Source organism: Microcebus murinus, chromosome 8 (assembly GCF_040939455.1).
Source record: "Microcebus murinus isolate Inina chromosome 8, M.murinus_Inina_mat1.0, whole genome shotgun sequence".
NCBI lineage: Eukaryota > Metazoa > Chordata > Mammalia > Primates > Cheirogaleidae > Microcebus > Microcebus murinus.
Window position 1 is genome coordinate 64388939 of NC_134111.1, and position 16687 is coordinate 64405625.

Sequence of the window (16687 nt, forward strand, 5' to 3'; positions counted from 1 at the left end):
CAGTTTTCCCTAGGGAAAAAAAAAAGCTCAGTCTCATTGTTTTTCTGCACTCAAGAAAAAAAAAAATGGGGATCAGGTCATATAGTGTAAAAAAAATCCATAATTTTCAAAGGGGAAATTTTGCCTGTTTCATGTCAAGATAACAACGGAAAAAATGAGATAGCTATTCTTACATAAATCATTTGTGAACTCCAGTTTGAGGAGTTACATTAACCACTAGAATTTCTGTCTGTGCCTAATGAAAACACAGCAGAAGTGAATTCCATTCCAATTAACTAATAAAACCCTTGTTTTTTCCATGACTGAGGTCAAGCACTGCCATTTAAAATGTAAACTTGTGAACAAAATTAAAAATTCAAACAGAGCAAAAGTCAAAATGCCCAAAAGATATAAAAATCAAAGATAAAAGATCCATAAATTATTAAAAATTAAACCAGCCTTGAAAAGTAACATTGAGAAATACTATTTCAGTAAATGGCATATATTCTCCTGAGATATTTTTTTTTCTATAGCATTTAGTGTGGAGGATGACAAACAGAGACGCCATTTTTAAGTAAAGTAAAATCATAGAAATATTCTTTGGAGTTGCATAACATGTTCATAATGTCCAAGTTTCCTCCAAGGAAAACTTCTAATAAAGTTAGAAGTTCATTAACACAAATCATTTAGTAACTGCATTTTCTAAAATTTTGCGTGTTAGTGAGATATCCTAAACATGTTTTTGCATTGGATACAAAAGCCTTATCTGTTTGTCATTGTTGTTGCTGTTAAAATCCTACTTCTTTGTGTATGGCAAAATGTATGCTGAGTCTCTGAATCCCACGTTTATCCTGTTGGTGGTCTGGATGTCATCAGGGTGGCTTTGGAGATACCACACTTTGCATAAAGTCAAGAGAAAATAAACAATAGACTTCAACTCCAGATGGTATCTTTCTGTTTTGAGACCAGATTGAAAAGATATTTTACAGAGAATTGTTCTTAAAAATGTACCTTTTTAGATTGATTTTAACCTTACAGGGCTTATTAACCATATGAGACAGAGCTTTGAAATTGGCTTCCTTAGTCCTACTCAGTTTTTGAAATATAGAAAAGGAATACAATACAGTAGTTAAGAGTATCAAACTTAGAGAAAGTCTTCCTACGTTCAAATCTTAGTTTTACCCTAACCATGTAACCTTGAAAAAATTCCTTGAGGCTTCTGTGTGTCTCATATTTAGATTATGACAACATTCAGCTCTTGGTCCTTTGAGAGCATTTAGCAGAGCAATATGCAAGCACTCAGAACAGTGCTTAAACACAGAAGGTACTATACAAGCTCTGCCTAGTACTAATTTTACTAACAATGGCAAATCAAAGGAAAGGAAGGAAGGTAAGATGTAAAATCTTAATTATCAGAGTACAAAATTTAAAGATGTTTGACAATTGTAATAAAACAAGTAGAATATATTTTCTTCTGTGCTTTTATAATTTGACACCAATCAAAATATATTATGGATGCAATTGCTGGTTAGATAAATGAACTATTAATTTGTTGATTCTCTATTTTATTCTTAGGATAAAATGTTAATCAACTTAAAATTTTGAATTGGAACCAGAAAAGTCATATATCTATAAAAAATAAAACAGAAAAACATCTAGAAGTGATGATTCATTAAGTTTTTTTTCCTGGTGGGAGCAAGAATAAATAGAATCTACCAGGTCTATGCAAATGTTTTGAAGTTGAAATTATCCATCTATAATGTCTACAGATATTCCATCTAACATATTTTAAGATATGCTGATAAATATGTAAGCAGCAGAAACATATTTAATAAAAATATATGTTCCAAACAGTATCACTTAAAAAACAAACCAAACATATTTCACATGGAAACTATGTGAACTCCAAATATCCACACTTACAAAGTGTTCAACTTTCTAAAGTAATTTAAAAATTGTTATGATAATTTACATATCAAATCTGTGAATTTTAGATTTTCAGATTAAAGGACACCTATGCTCAGATAAGGATTCAGTCAGAAAGGAGAAAACAAAATATTCACTTGTCATTCAAGCTAAGCTAACAATTTAATTAGATGCTTTGGGGAATGTTATTTCAACTCCAAAAATGGTGTTAAGGAAAGCATAATTTGCATTTTTTTAGTCATAGCAATAATATTCTTTCAATTCAGCATGATTTAACACTAGGAGAATAGAAACAAAACTAACAAAACAGTAAGCTTTAAACACATCTAAAAATATAAAATGATGTTACTAGGTTTTATTATTCTCTAAAGTTTCAAGATAGAGAGCTAGGAAAAAAGAAGCTAAGAGTGCATTATGTCATGTGCTAGATTCATTATGTTTTATAATTTAGATTCCAGCAAGGAGATGATTAGTCTAATGCATTGCTTTTGTGATCACAGGTAAATTTATTTCAGAATTGACCTTTGGAGTGAGGAATAGAAAGACCAAATGGCATGAGAGGTGGAATTTAAAATTAGTTACAAATTGAAACGGGGAGACTTAAACAACAATAAGGGAAGTAATTAGAAAATATATTACTTTGTCCAGAGGTAAAAATGAGATTATTTGCCTTTAATTTAATATTTCATAAAAACATTTAACCATTTAACATTTTAATCAAAGCTACTATGAAAACAGACATCTAAGAAGAAAGGGAATAATATGAGATGACTTATTTATGAATCTCATTTTCTATTCTATTTCTAAATGTTGCAAATGGCTACCTACAGCATTTTATTCCTCTTGAAAATAGAACACTCTGTTCCTTGGTTTGCCATGATTTTCCCACATTTAACCAGGTACTTAAATTAAAGACCATGAGACTTCTGTGTAAGAGGCTTAGCTTCCAGTACAACATACTGCTAACCATATTTTCTGATGCACAGAATAATAAATTAAAGGAAGCTACACAAAAGTCCTTGCTTTCAGCAAAAATAATTGAGGTAGAGAAAGGGTTGATTTTCAGCCACAAGTTTTTATAGGAACTGACTTTTCAGGAAAGTCAAATTTCTTTCAAATGGGTATGAAATAAGTATGGCAATAAGCAAACTTGCATTAATTCTCATTTTTTAAGCATCTGGATTAACCCAATTCTAACAAATTGATTTACAATTTTAGTAAGTCAATATTGTATTCATTTAATAGTCTAAAGAGCATATGAAAAAATTCTTCATTCCTAGTGATGTGAGGATACCCTTAATGAGACATAAATGTAGGATGATGAATACACAAGGGAAAAAAGGATATATGTTAATTTCAAGGTATATTAAGAACATAGAAACAGAAGATATTTAAAATTGGAGATGTTTGAACCTAGCTTTAACTGTTATCCTCATTTGTCTTTAACATGCCATTGAAATTTAGTAATTACTTTTTATAACCCACATAGTGTATTAAATGTAGAAAAATATTTCTCATCCAGAGACAAAGAGCTAAAAGAATCATTAGTATAATCTAGAACTATTTTTGAGGGGGCTAGGGTTGGGGGCTTAAAACTCCACATTATTAATGGGAAAATCTTGAACTGAAACTAATTGGTAGGAGCATTTCATATAAAATTGATTTAGAGAAAGTTTAAAATGATTCATTGTCAGAAAGGGGAACCAATGCAAAGATTGAAGACTGTTTCAAGTGATTTTACCAAATAATTTTCAATCTCAAAATTTTCATACCAGTGCAAACCTGTGAACTCAGTTCTTAAATATGTCAGTTCTGCTTAGAGAACAAATGGGTTTCATGCATACACCCTCTTATATTACTGCTGCTCATACCGACATGAAAATATAGTTTGTTCTTCTCTTAAGCATGTTTTTCATAACACCACCCGAAGAAGTCTACTTCATTTGCACTGACATAACCATTTTGAGATTCAGTTTTTATGTTTACTAATAATAAAGAAATGCTCTTTTAAAAGCTTAGAAAACATCTCTCTCCTGTGTTCTCATATATCCATTTCAAATATGGAGGAAAAATTTCTAAATAAACAAGATTCTCTCTTGCCTATTTAAAATCACAATAAAACAATCATGCTTTTTTTATTAGCTATAGGCCACATCAGGAAATGTAACACATGGCAAGAGTAGATTTTTAAACTTCTTGAATTGATCAAATGTGTTGCACAAGATCATTAAATTTGTGTCTACACACAGAAATGGAAATGAGAAATGGAAGCAATGTCAGTATTCTGTAGAGTCTATAGGTTTTGAAATTCTCCTTTTTGATGATCTTTTACTAAATAAGCTAAACATTTCAACTCAAAGTATTTAAATTTGAATCTAAATTATTATTACTCTAGATTACTCTAGGGAAAGGATATAGAAAGAAGAACTTTAAACAGGCGATCTTCGTGACTGTATGTATACTGTCCAGATGGAAAAATCTCTGAACCACTGAAAGGCCTCTTGACCACTAGGCAGCAAAAAGTATAGTTTTAAAATACTTGCCTACTCTGAAGCACGCTTCCTTTAGCAGACATTTTAAAGATCTTGGTATTTAGAAAATAAAAATTTAGTGTCTCACAAAAGTACAAAAGTACTTAACAGTACATCATTTGTTGTTCATAAAAATTTTGCAGATGTTTAGAAACTTATTATTTATTTACTCAATTACTGGCAGAATATCACAGTAATTCTCAGGAACTAAAGTTGTGTTTAACCACAATCCACAGCTAATGCTTTAAGAATTGAGACCAGGTTTTATCTTGGCAATCCCTAAGCTGATTCATTGTTAATAGCTGCTGAAATTTCAGTACCTTGCATATAATTATGAAGCAAGTCTAAAATTTTGGTTGAAGCACATTTTTTACCATTTTAAGCCACAAATACACATGCATGATTCATATTTTTCCCTATTATTTTTACTTACTCCTTGCCAATATTTGTTTTAAAAACATCTTTTTTTTTTTTTCTTTTGGTGATTTGGAAACCTCTTTACATCTATATGAGATATACAATATATTATGTCATATCATGTTGACTTACTAATGCCCAACAGAGCTAGCAGGGACATTGAATGTGTACAATAAACTCTGTTAAAGGTTTCCCAGAAAAATCTGGAAGAGTTTTATGCTGCCAAGATTAGCTCAGTTTTCCCCTGAATTGCTCAACGAGGTTAATAAAATCCAGAAAGTCTTCAGATTTAGTGACAAAATCATCTTTTTAGTTTAATGCTTCCATCTGCTGTTAAAGCAAAGAATAGCAATTGGGTAGAAAAGCCTATTTTTAATTGCACAATTAATAAATAAGTGTTTACTTATGTGATATTGATTGGTATTCAATTTCTATTATAAGTGAAATTAAAATACCTGTTGGTCTTAAGAAAAATGACCATGGTATGCTAATTTCATGTTAATAAATGGATTTGGTATTTTAAGCAGTCTCTTACTACTTAGCAAATTATCTAGAAAAATATGATTTTCTAATGAAAGGAAGAAGTTATTTATTTCCAACTATCTCCACTTTTGCTGTCGTAAATACTCATGGCAACATAACAAAAATCACATTTCAGCAAAACATAAGGAAACGTCACATCATCCAACTTATTTTCTAGCTATTGATGGCGGATGCTCCCATCTTGGTCAGTCCTACGCGGATAGAGATGTCTGGAAGCCAGAACCGTGCCAAATATGCGTCTGTGACTCAGGATCTGTTCTCTGCGATGACATAATATGTGACGATGAAGAATTAGACTGCCCCAACCCAGAAATTCCATTTGGAGAATGTTGCGCAGTTTGCCCACAGCCTCCCACAGCTGTAAGTTTAAAGAAAGGTTTTACATTTTCACGATTCATATTTAAACACGTGAATAGCTCCTATATTACAGGAGCCTAAAAGGAAAGAAAAGTCATGTCTGTCAACTAGTCATGCTGCTATTACAAGTAAAAGGTGAAGGTTCTGATTTAAAGATAGAGTTTGGATATAATCTGGATTAAATATGGAATATATTAAAATATGGAATATATATTAAATATGGAATATAATCTGGAATAAATATGCAACTTGAGACACTCTTCAGAAAAAAGTATTTCTATGTCTTGTTTAACCTGTATCTTTTCCATTTCTTAGCCTACTCGCCCTCCTAATGGTCTCGGACCTCAAGGCCCCAAGGGAGATCCAGTAAGTAAACATTCTTCAGTGGAATAAAATTAATGCTAATGATCGTTCCAGGGATAATTTGGGGTTTTCTTCCTTTCCATATCCTTTACAGGATGCTGAACTTCCAACATTCTTACATTTTCTTTAATACCACATATTTGAATATTGGCACTAAATGACAAACTGAAAATTCATAATTGTACATGTAAAGATTTCAATTTCCCAAATTTCATTTGTCTTCCTCTGCATTATTATTTTGAAAAATAAAAATAGGTCAATATGCAAAGGGATATATTACACTTGAATTATTTATTGATTTGGATAAGAATGTATTTATCCCCAAGAAAATATATCATTTATATTGATTCCTAATATTATAAAGTAGAGAAGCTACAATCAGATAATGATTTTGAATTATTAGGACTTTTCACCATTTTATTTATTTTTACCTCTGATTTATTGCTTTTAGGGCCCTCCTGGTATTCCTGGGAGAAATGGTGAGCCCGGTATTCCAGGACAACCAGGTCTCCCTGGTCCTCCTGGCCCCCCTGGATTCTGTGAATCATGCCCTACTGGTGGTCAGGTAATAAATTATAGACAAGAAGATCCCCTCCTACAAAACTAACTAGTTCATCTTCTTTCTTCTCACTATTATGAGGTTTTTTTTATCTGTTCTCTGATATTATGTATTTAACAAATCCTTATTTAGTGTTTATATATGTGAGGCACCATACTAAGGGATTTATAAGTATTCACTCTTCTTCATAATGCCAATGCTATTGTTACTATATGCTTGCAAAATTTCCCAACTTTCAGCAGACATATAACATACACACTATGCTTGAGAGATGAACTGTCAATTTCCAAAAGAAGTAACCTACAGAGTTTAGGAAGTTATACCTTATTCCCCTTCTAACACCAATGGCAAAGCCTCTGAATGATTGGACAAAAAGCAGTTGAAGAGCTGTGGATGTCTTTATTGACCTCAACTCAGTAGGATTATTCATGACTGTGCAAATGTTCTTGCTAATCCTTCAGAGCACATCCTGCTCCTTCTGAAGCATGGCAACCAACTAATTCTGCATGTAAAACAAATAACCAAACTGATAGGACAAAATCTCTGCTGCATGGAGTCAGGTGAAATTACAAAACATATATACACAAATCTTTATGAGGGTAAAAAAAAAGTACTTCCTGAGAAGCAATTCAACAAGAAGCAAAGGCTATATCTAACTTATTCTTAACCTGGTAATCAAATAGGAACCATTTCTAAACCTAGAACTCAAAATGAAGTAAGCTCCAAAGAAATCCAATAAGCATGAGCCTTTCTACTATTGTTTTGCTAATTTTCTATGGGTGGTTTAATTTGGGGGTGAATCTTTTAGGCACATTAATCAGAAACCAGGGAATATGAATTTTGCTTGTATCATTAACTCCTGGAAAAGTAACCTGACCTCTCCATTTTTCTGTTCAAAATAAGAAGGTTGGATTATATGATCTTAAGCCACTTTCAGCCTCAGTCTATGATCCTATGCATGTAATGCTGTAAATATTACTTAGAAATAATAGTTTAAGAAAGAGCATATGGGAAAAATTGGGGAAATTAACACTGAACACAGTTGAAGATTAGTGCACAAGCAAGAATTTCTGTAGGATATCTAATATCTAAAGCTATAGAGAAGATTAAACATGATAATGAATTAATACATACCACATCCTCTGGCATGCAGAAACCTATCAGTGAAATCCTAAATGCTTTTGAAAAGAATTATGATCTGTATATTAAAATAATCATATCTCTCTGGTTTCTTTGCTACAGAACTATTCTCCCCAGTTTGATTCATACGATGTCAAGTCTGGAGTAGGAATAGGAGGAATCGGTGGTGGCTATCCTGGGCCAGCTGTACGTACAAATGTTTCTCAGCATTTTAGAGCATCATTTAACATTTTAGTTTGTTGAATCTTGAATAGCTATTCTAGGAATACAGTATTTTTATGGAATTGTACAAAATAGCTTATTCTTTACTAACGTTGGAAAAAAAATAGCATTATCACCTTCCTGTTATCCTAATTCATTATTTTTCACCACCTCTCCTTATACAACCACCTGTATCAGGGGCCACCTGCTTTTAGGATTAGGTCTCACATTCAGATATTCTCTAATTTTAATCAAATTTCATTATTTTCATTTCCATTGTTCTTTGTTCTCACCTAAATTATTCAAAATCTTCCTTTACATCATTTTATTCATTAAATGCTGCTTTCTAGATAACAGATCAAATAGTGAATGCCCAATGTCACAATCCATCTCACCTTCGATTCTCAAATCAAACATAAATATTTACAGAATGCATTGACTCATTAAGTTCATCTGCCTTAAATAAGAGCTGTTTACCTTGTACTTGAAGGGTTTCCCTCAGCGTGAATGACCTAGAGTTTTGATAGAAGAAAACAGCTAAAAGCATTGAAATTTGAGTGCATGCACAAGATGCATAATGTCCCATGCAAATGTCCCTGTTACAGAACAATTTCTCATGTGAAGCAATAATAGAGAAGTTTATAATTTCACTATAAGTAACAGGAGCATAAGTGTAAATGAAATATGCACTGGATTTTCTGAGATTACTGGAGAATTGCTGCCCAGATCATTGGACCTCATATTTGTGACTTCCAAAAGTAAATAGCACAATATTTTTGCCAATAGATCCAAATGACCTGTTAAAGATAGACCTGTATAGTTGCTATAAAGTAAATTGCAAAAAGAAAATTTACAAAATCTCTACAGTTTTGGAGACTGTGATATTTTTGCATCTTTCAAAGCCAGAGGGAGAATTATATTAACTTATGTAAACATTATATCTGATTCAGCTACATTCACATTATGAATCCTATTTTTAATCACATATGCAGTTTTTACTAAAAAAAAAAGTTAAATAAAGCCACCACTTATTCCAGAAAAGTGTATATAAAATAAAAATTTAATTAAAAACTGTTTTTTTTTTAAAAATTACTATCATTACTTAGAAACAGCATGCTACAAATGGATAGTTTTCTACTATTATCTATATTTCTGAACAACAAAAAATCAGTTGTCCCTTCTATGATGATTCCCATGTAGACATCTAAATCTCTGTGTCAATATAACTCCGTGATATGTATATCAACATAATTATGAGCTTTGGGGTTGATTTACATTATTATTTTTGAAACTTTGATCATAAGGTTACAGTATGTCAATAAATATTTTTTTTATTCTGAGTTTGGCTGCCAGGCAAGAAATTGCTTCTTCACCAGTGCAGTATCATCCTGATATTGCAAGGATTCTCATAGCATTTTGTACTAATGTTTCCAGATTTTGAATTCCTTCTTTAGGGATTCAGGTCAATACTTTATAACATTTATCAATGATTTGTATTAATTCTGTGAGAATTTCATTTAGAGTGATGTTTTCTTGCTGAGATCTTAATTGCAGATCTCATAGAATTAATCATATCAGTGAATAGTTGTCAAAAATTGAGATAGGGTTGTTCACATTTTTAAAGGTATCAGTATCATTTCTAAACAGTCATCTCTTTGATGCATGGGTAAATTGTATTTTACATTTATTTATTTTGTGTTTATCATTCAAATTTATATTCCAGGGTCCCCCAGGCCCTCCTGGTCCCCCCGGTACAGTTGGTCATCCTGGCTCCCCTGTAAGTATAACCAAAATTGGGGCTTTCTTCTTCCTGTATATGCAAATCAAGTTAATATAGGTCTTGTTGTAACTTATCCATTCCATTATGCATAATTCCAATTTAGTAGTCACAACCAAGAAACTGATTATTCTTTCAAAGATGTTGGAATTCCATATTTAATTCCTTTCTAACCAAAACTGTTAACAATTAAAACCTTGGTAAAATTAAAGCACATATTTAATTTGTTTGTGAGTAATATGGCTTTGAGTTCAAAAAAGTCCAGTTTCAGTGGAATGAAATGGATGGAATGGAATACATTAACTTTATTCTGGTCTCATCTTTATTAATTGGAATAAAATTTTCTGACTAAATCCACATATCTTGATTTCTTACTGTAAAGATATAAATCAATCATATGAAGATTTTTGTCACTTTTTAAAATATTTATATATTCTACTTACTAGGGTTCTCCAGGATATCAAGGTCCCCCTGGTGAACCTGGGCAAGCTGGTCCTGCAGTAAGTGACAATTGAATCTTTATTAACAATTCTTTATTGACAATTAACAAATCTTTATTGACAATTCTACATAGATGTCATGATTTTCTAAAACAGTCATAGGTACCTACAGAGTGTGTAGATTAATTTATGAATAATAAATAACATTTTTATGATACTTGAACTGATTTCAATGATCTTTTGGATTCTTTCAATGGTTTAGATATTTTAGAGACACTACTTAATATAGTAATTCTCTGATTAATCACAATAGTCTACTTACCAGAGTTGATACAAATTATATATTAAATATAGATTTCATTTTCCTATAGCCTCTCAATTCACTCTTATATCTACTCTTACTTATGTATACTTTAAACCCATATAGTATAATCTAATAGAATCTTTCACAAGGATATACTGTGTAAATAAGAAAGTAAGATGGAGTTATTTTAATACATTTAAAAATATTTGGAAATATATTTATATTTGGATATGTTTAATATCTCAAAAAATGTAAAAATGCATTTGGATTTATAAATATGTGCATGTAGTATAAGATATAGAAGCATGATACTTTTAATTTTTATTAAAATTTTAATAAACAGTAAAAGTTAGCTATAATAGAGGCATAATATTAACTCAGGAAGTGTCATTTTCATGATGAGAATCACTGAAAGTATTTTCTAAAAGACATTCCTTCCAGGACTACACATAATATATAATAATAAATTGTAACAAAAATTTACCAATATATGTTTTTTTTATTTTCTTAATTTCAGGGCCCTCCAGGACCTCCTGGTGCTATAGGTCCATCTGGTCCTGCTGGAAAAGATGTAAGTTTTTAAAGATTGAATGGAGAAACAGCAAAACTTAACTTGGAATATCCTAAATGATATATGCTGTATGCAATAATCCCAGAGGAAAAGATGTTATTCAAAAAATTATTGTCTTAAGAATATTTTAGCTCACACTAATCTTTGCATATCTGTACACCATTCATATCACAATGTATACCATTTGTATACCAAATGTATACCAAACTAATAAAACCCCCAAATTTGCCTCTTAATTGTCAAGAATACTCATCCATTGAACATATCATTTAACTGGAAGAGTAATGTGCCTTTTGTCTGCTTTTTATAATGAAGACATTGATATCAGTACTTTATGAACTTGAAGACGTATAAATACATTTAAAATTATGCCATTCTTTCTTTCCCATTAAATGTCCAATGGCAGATTCTCCTCTCTGGGTCGAGGAAAGGTAATAATATTTTAGCGCTGAAAGGCATCTGCGTAATCTCTTTCTAAGTTTATATTGAGGTGGGAAAAGCCCTCCTCTTTCCTTCTGCTAAGAAAGTTGATCTCACAAAAATACATTTAGTCCAACCATTTCCATTTTAATGAATCCTTGATGAGAAAAATGCAAAGTAATCAGTTTGCTCATTAACTACAATGTGTTTTCTTCCACACGAGCACCTATGTATTCTTTATTTTTCCAACTAGGGAGAGTCAGGTAGACCTGGCCGACCTGGAGAACGAGGATTGCCTGGACCACAAGTAAGTTTTCAGCATCTAATAAATTACTTGGAGCAATTGCAATTATCTTAGCTTGAAAAGTACTAGATAATTAAACTGAATTAAACTTAAAAAATTAAAGGTGTTGTTTTACTAAATTATGATTCTATTTGAAGTTCCATTAATATCTTTTCCATTAATTATTTTTAGGGTATGAAAGGTCCAGCTGGAATTCCTGGATTCCCCGGCATGAAAGGACACAGAGTAAGTAGAGTTTCTAAATTGTCTACAAGTTTCTTCATTTGGCCATTCTTACCTGCCTAACCAATTTTATTGGACAATTATGTGCCAAAAATGGTTGATTCTGAAAACTAATTTGATTTTTTTTAAAACTATCAAATTTATTTTTTGACTAAACTAGTGATTTTATGTAAAATAAACAAGCTAATTTTAAGTATATGAAAAGGCTTGTGAAAATTTTAATTTAATTTTCTTACCATCACTATCAGAAATAACTGAAAAGGTATGATTAGCTATATGTTACTTATTGACTTAGTCAATATGGTTTATAGATTGAAGTAAGAAACTTTAATTCTATGCAAAACATTAGGTAGATTCAACCAACTGAGCCCAAAATCTATCAACTCAATAGAAAAAAAATCTATGAAACTCACATTTGCTATTCTACAGTTAAGGAAACTTTTTTATCAGACTAAATCGCACTTCCTAATTAGTTCAATTTTTTTACTGTAAAATCAATATGAAATGTCCTTAAACCATTTAAAAGAGTTTTAAATTATTTAAGTTATTGCAAATAGTGCTATGAATAAATGCTATTTAATAAAAATTCATTGTAAAGTTACCAACCATTCCAGATCATTAACATCTTAACATTTTTACTATTTTTATAATAGGGCTTCGATGGACGAAATGGAGAGAAAGGCGAAACAGGTGCTCCTGGGTTAAAGGTAAATCAAAACAAAATAATATTTTCATAAATACATTCATTCAAGTTTTTAATGCTATATTTAAGATTCATATTGTGGGGCTTAACTCTTTCTGAAATTTATCTGAATTTTATATATTAGGAGCTGAATAATGGTGACTGTTAAATATTCTATTAAAGCATCTATGAAAACTGGCAATTTGAAGATTCTAGATTAGAAATGGTTGAGCATCCCAATGTAACTCATTCATTACTTCTATTTAGTCTTTAAGTTTTTAAAATACAGAAATTGAGATGTCTGGTAAATAAAGTAAAATGCTAACTGAAATTTAATATCCTTAAATTGTTAACATTTTCTTAGGTTCCATAATATTCAACATAATATGCTGTGTTTAAGAAACTGTACAATTCTACTCCTGTTATAAAAAATGGTGACATATTTTATATGTGCCTAGGGTGAAAATGGTCTTCCAGGTGAAAATGGAGCTCCTGGACCCATGGTAATTTTATTTCTTGCTGTATAATTTTCAGTTTTACTATTAACCTCTGTCTAATCCCAGACTGGCCTTGCTCCCTCTCCCCTCCTCAACAGCTCTTACATATGTCAAGTTTAAATGAAAGTAAGACCATATTTTCAATTTTATTCTGTAGGGTCCAAGAGGGTCCCCCGGTGAAAGAGGACGGCCTGGACTTCCCGGAGCTGCAGTGAGTATTGTCATCAACATTGCCCAGTTACAACCCAAAGTGACAGATGAGTATCTCAGTCAGGTTTTAAGACTGTGGAAATCTGCACAAAAATGTCCTTTCTGCAAAGTTATACTCAAAGTCACCTCGGTAAAATTTTGGCTATAGGTATAGCAAAATGAATGTGTGTTTTATAATGATCTCTGTTGGGAGACTTAGTGTCCATTACTTTTGCATTGGTTATCAGAGACTTTGTGTCCACATTTAGTTCTGAAACCACAGAATCCAATCTTTCCACATTTGATCATTGCTGTTATAGAAGAGTTTTAACAATTTAACTTTAAAACATATAATTATTGAGCAGATTTCAGTATAGTTTAGGGAAACTCAACTCAAAATTTTAGTCAGAATTTTAGTCAAAATATTACTTGTGACCAGCCTTTCAGAATTGAGAAGATATTTGAGACAAACTTTTCTTTTTAGGGTGCTCGTGGTAACGATGGTGCTCGAGGTAGTGATGGTCAACCAGTAAGTAACTTTCTGTCTAATTCTGATTTATTCCAGGGTAATGAGAGATTATGGGTTGTGGATTATTTTGTAGTATCTATTTTATATATATAGCTAATGTATTAGTATCTCTGACTATTTTTATAATTTAAAACAATGAGAACATATTATTGTAGACCCAATACTCAATATTGTGCATAAACATCTAATTCAAACTAACACCAAGCCCATAAACAAAATCTAGATTCTGATGCTCTTTATTCTACTTGACCAATTTCTAACATCTGTGTGGTGTTTGCAAGGCTAGTTAATATCCAGCATTGGACATGACAATTAATAGAGCCTTACCACATAGATAATACAGATGTTATTTCCACTTTGTAAACTAGAATACAAAAGCTCAGGGCTAAGTAACCAATGCTAAGTCACAGAATTCATGGCAGAATTGGAGAGGACTCCAGGATTTCTAATTTTATATTTCATTCTCTTCTTAATCATATTGTTTCTACATTAATATTTATCCATGAATGATGAATATTATTTTTATCTATATAAGTCTCTTCTTTGTTTTATATGTACTTGCTTACTATTTACTAGTAGTTTTGTCTTTCACTTATTTGATTAAGAGCTCTGAAGATTTTATTTAATGTTTTCAGGGTCCCCCTGGACCCCCTGGAACTGCAGGATTCCCTGGATCCCCTGGTGCTAAGGTAAACATGTATTTCTGTAGAATAATATAAAAATATCTTGGAGATAAAAGAAAAGCATTAGATTGCTTCTTGCAAATGATTTTTTAAAACCAATCAAATGGGTAGCTTTTATCTAGATGTATCTTTAAAGCTTTATTTTTTATTCTAAAAGGGGCATTGTCTTTGGCATTCAACTATCTTGATATCTTTTTTTATGCCTTCTCTCTTTTCCCAGATTCTTCCCTTTTTGGGAAACAGAGATAACATAGTCATACACATAGTTACCAATTTATCTGCCTTTATGATTAATGATTTCTTAATTTAGCTACAATATAGAGTCATTCTACTCCAGTCTTTAGGACAAGGGTTTAAACTGGACTAAATGGTGAACTGGCTCAGTGATTAGTAATGGCAAAGAAAATTGACTACTTAATGTTTTATCCATTAGGGTGAAGTTGGACCTGCAGGGTCTCCCGGTTCCAGTGGCTCTCCTGGACAAAGAGGAGAACCTGGACCTCAGGGACATGCTGGTTCTCCAGGTCCTCCTGTAAGTAACAAATATGGCAGTTGAGAGGGAGCCTGCAGCTACATGTATTCCATGAAATCATATGTTTCAATATTGCTATTAAGTATAATTGCTTGTTTGAAAAAAAATGTTATTAAGTGCTCTACAATGATACTATTGTGATAAATACTGATTTGATGAGTAGCAAACATGGTAGTTGTTGAGGGTTACACTATTCTAGAATTTATGGATTTTATGTTTATAAAACACAGAATAAAGTAGAGAATGGATAGGATATTTATCTGTATTGAAGACTGCTCCCCAAACTAATCACCAATCAGAAAAGTTCAGAGAAGAAACAAAACTGAGAACCTCTTATTTTTATTTGTTATTCAGTAATTTAGACCAATTGCATATTGTCTCTAATTTATTTAGATAATGGTGATTCTTGTGCCTATACTTCATATGCTATGTTATAGTTGGAAGAATCAATTGCTACAAAACATGACATTCACTAATAAAGTTATTTTACAAACAAATAACTTCAACATATGCACATTTTTTACATTATTATCAGTATGCTTTTATTTTTCTCTTTAGGGCCCTCCTGGGAGTAACGGTAGTCCTGGTGGCAAAGGTGAAATGGTAAGCTGCCCTTCACACCTTACCCTCATCTCATTCACACGCACATTATTGGCTTCTTTTGCCTTTTGCATGACAAAAAAATTGTGATATTTAAGTGAGATATTTAGAAATGAAAGTTTAAGTTTGGCTAATATTAGTTTCCTTGGCTTGTTCTTAGGGTCCTGCCGGCATTCCTGGAGCTCCTGGATTGATGGGAGCCCGGGGTCCTCCAGGACCAGCAGGTGCTAATGGCGCTCCTGGACTTCGAGGCAGCGCAGTAAGTTGTCTTTTCTTCTGTTTCTTTGTTATCTGAAAGTTGTGGCTTGATTCTCACAACAAAAATATTAACAGTAATTTTTTTGCTCCTGTTCAGTTGAATTTATGTTGATTTCACCGTGATCTTACAACTGAATTACTGGCGATGATTTAGTCAGTTGAATCCTCCCTGTTTTTAAACCAAGATTTTCGTCCACTTTAGGGTGAGCCTGGTAAAAATGGTGCCAAAGGAGAGCCGGGAGCACGTGGTGAACGTGTAAGTGTTACCACAACAGATTTGCTTATTTCTTAGAACAAATGCAACATAATTAGAAAGTAAACAGGTATACATTTTGCAACTACATTCAGTCAATTTCTTTATTTGCTTTAGGGTGAAGCTGGTTCCCCAGGTATTCCAGGAGCTAAGGGTGAAGATGGTAAGGATGGATCACCTGGAGAACCCGGTGCCAATGGGCTTCCCGGAGCTGCAGGAGAAAGGGTATGTCTGCCAGGAGGTGTCTAAAAAAAAAGCCACATCACTATTACCCAGATGAAGCTTCACCTTCAGGGTGTGGTAACCATTTTCTCTGAAATTGAGTACCTACTCTCAAATATTGTTTAAAGCATTTCATAACATGAGAATATTTTGCCAGTTAGGAATTATAAAAAAAGAAGTTTGGACTG

The 16687-nt window shown here is 32.2% G+C and overlaps 1 protein-coding gene across 1 annotated transcript in view; it reads left to right on the forward strand.

Annotated features, from left to right (window-relative positions):
* COL3A1 (collagen type III alpha 1 chain) overlaps nucleotides 1-16687 on the forward strand; it is a 37902-nt gene that overhangs the window by 4282 nt on the left and 16933 nt on the right. Inside the window, exons 2-20 of the mRNA XM_012776853.2 lie at nucleotides 5554-5756; nucleotides 6069-6119; nucleotides 6568-6681; nucleotides 7918-8001; nucleotides 9740-9793; nucleotides 10240-10293; nucleotides 11055-11108; nucleotides 11782-11835; nucleotides 12004-12057; nucleotides 12708-12761; nucleotides 13195-13239; nucleotides 13391-13444; nucleotides 13907-13951; nucleotides 14587-14640; nucleotides 15068-15166; nucleotides 15725-15769; nucleotides 15927-16025; nucleotides 16227-16280; nucleotides 16395-16502. Of these exons, the coding sequence (XP_012632307.1) occupies nucleotides 5554-5756; nucleotides 6069-6119; nucleotides 6568-6681; nucleotides 7918-8001; nucleotides 9740-9793; nucleotides 10240-10293; nucleotides 11055-11108; nucleotides 11782-11835; nucleotides 12004-12057; nucleotides 12708-12761; nucleotides 13195-13239; nucleotides 13391-13444; nucleotides 13907-13951; nucleotides 14587-14640; nucleotides 15068-15166; nucleotides 15725-15769; nucleotides 15927-16025; nucleotides 16227-16280; nucleotides 16395-16502 (1379 nt within the window). The remainder of the gene's footprint in view (nucleotides 1-5553; nucleotides 5757-6068; nucleotides 6120-6567; nucleotides 6682-7917; nucleotides 8002-9739; nucleotides 9794-10239; nucleotides 10294-11054; nucleotides 11109-11781; nucleotides 11836-12003; nucleotides 12058-12707; nucleotides 12762-13194; nucleotides 13240-13390; nucleotides 13445-13906; nucleotides 13952-14586; nucleotides 14641-15067; nucleotides 15167-15724; nucleotides 15770-15926; nucleotides 16026-16226; nucleotides 16281-16394; nucleotides 16503-16687) is intronic.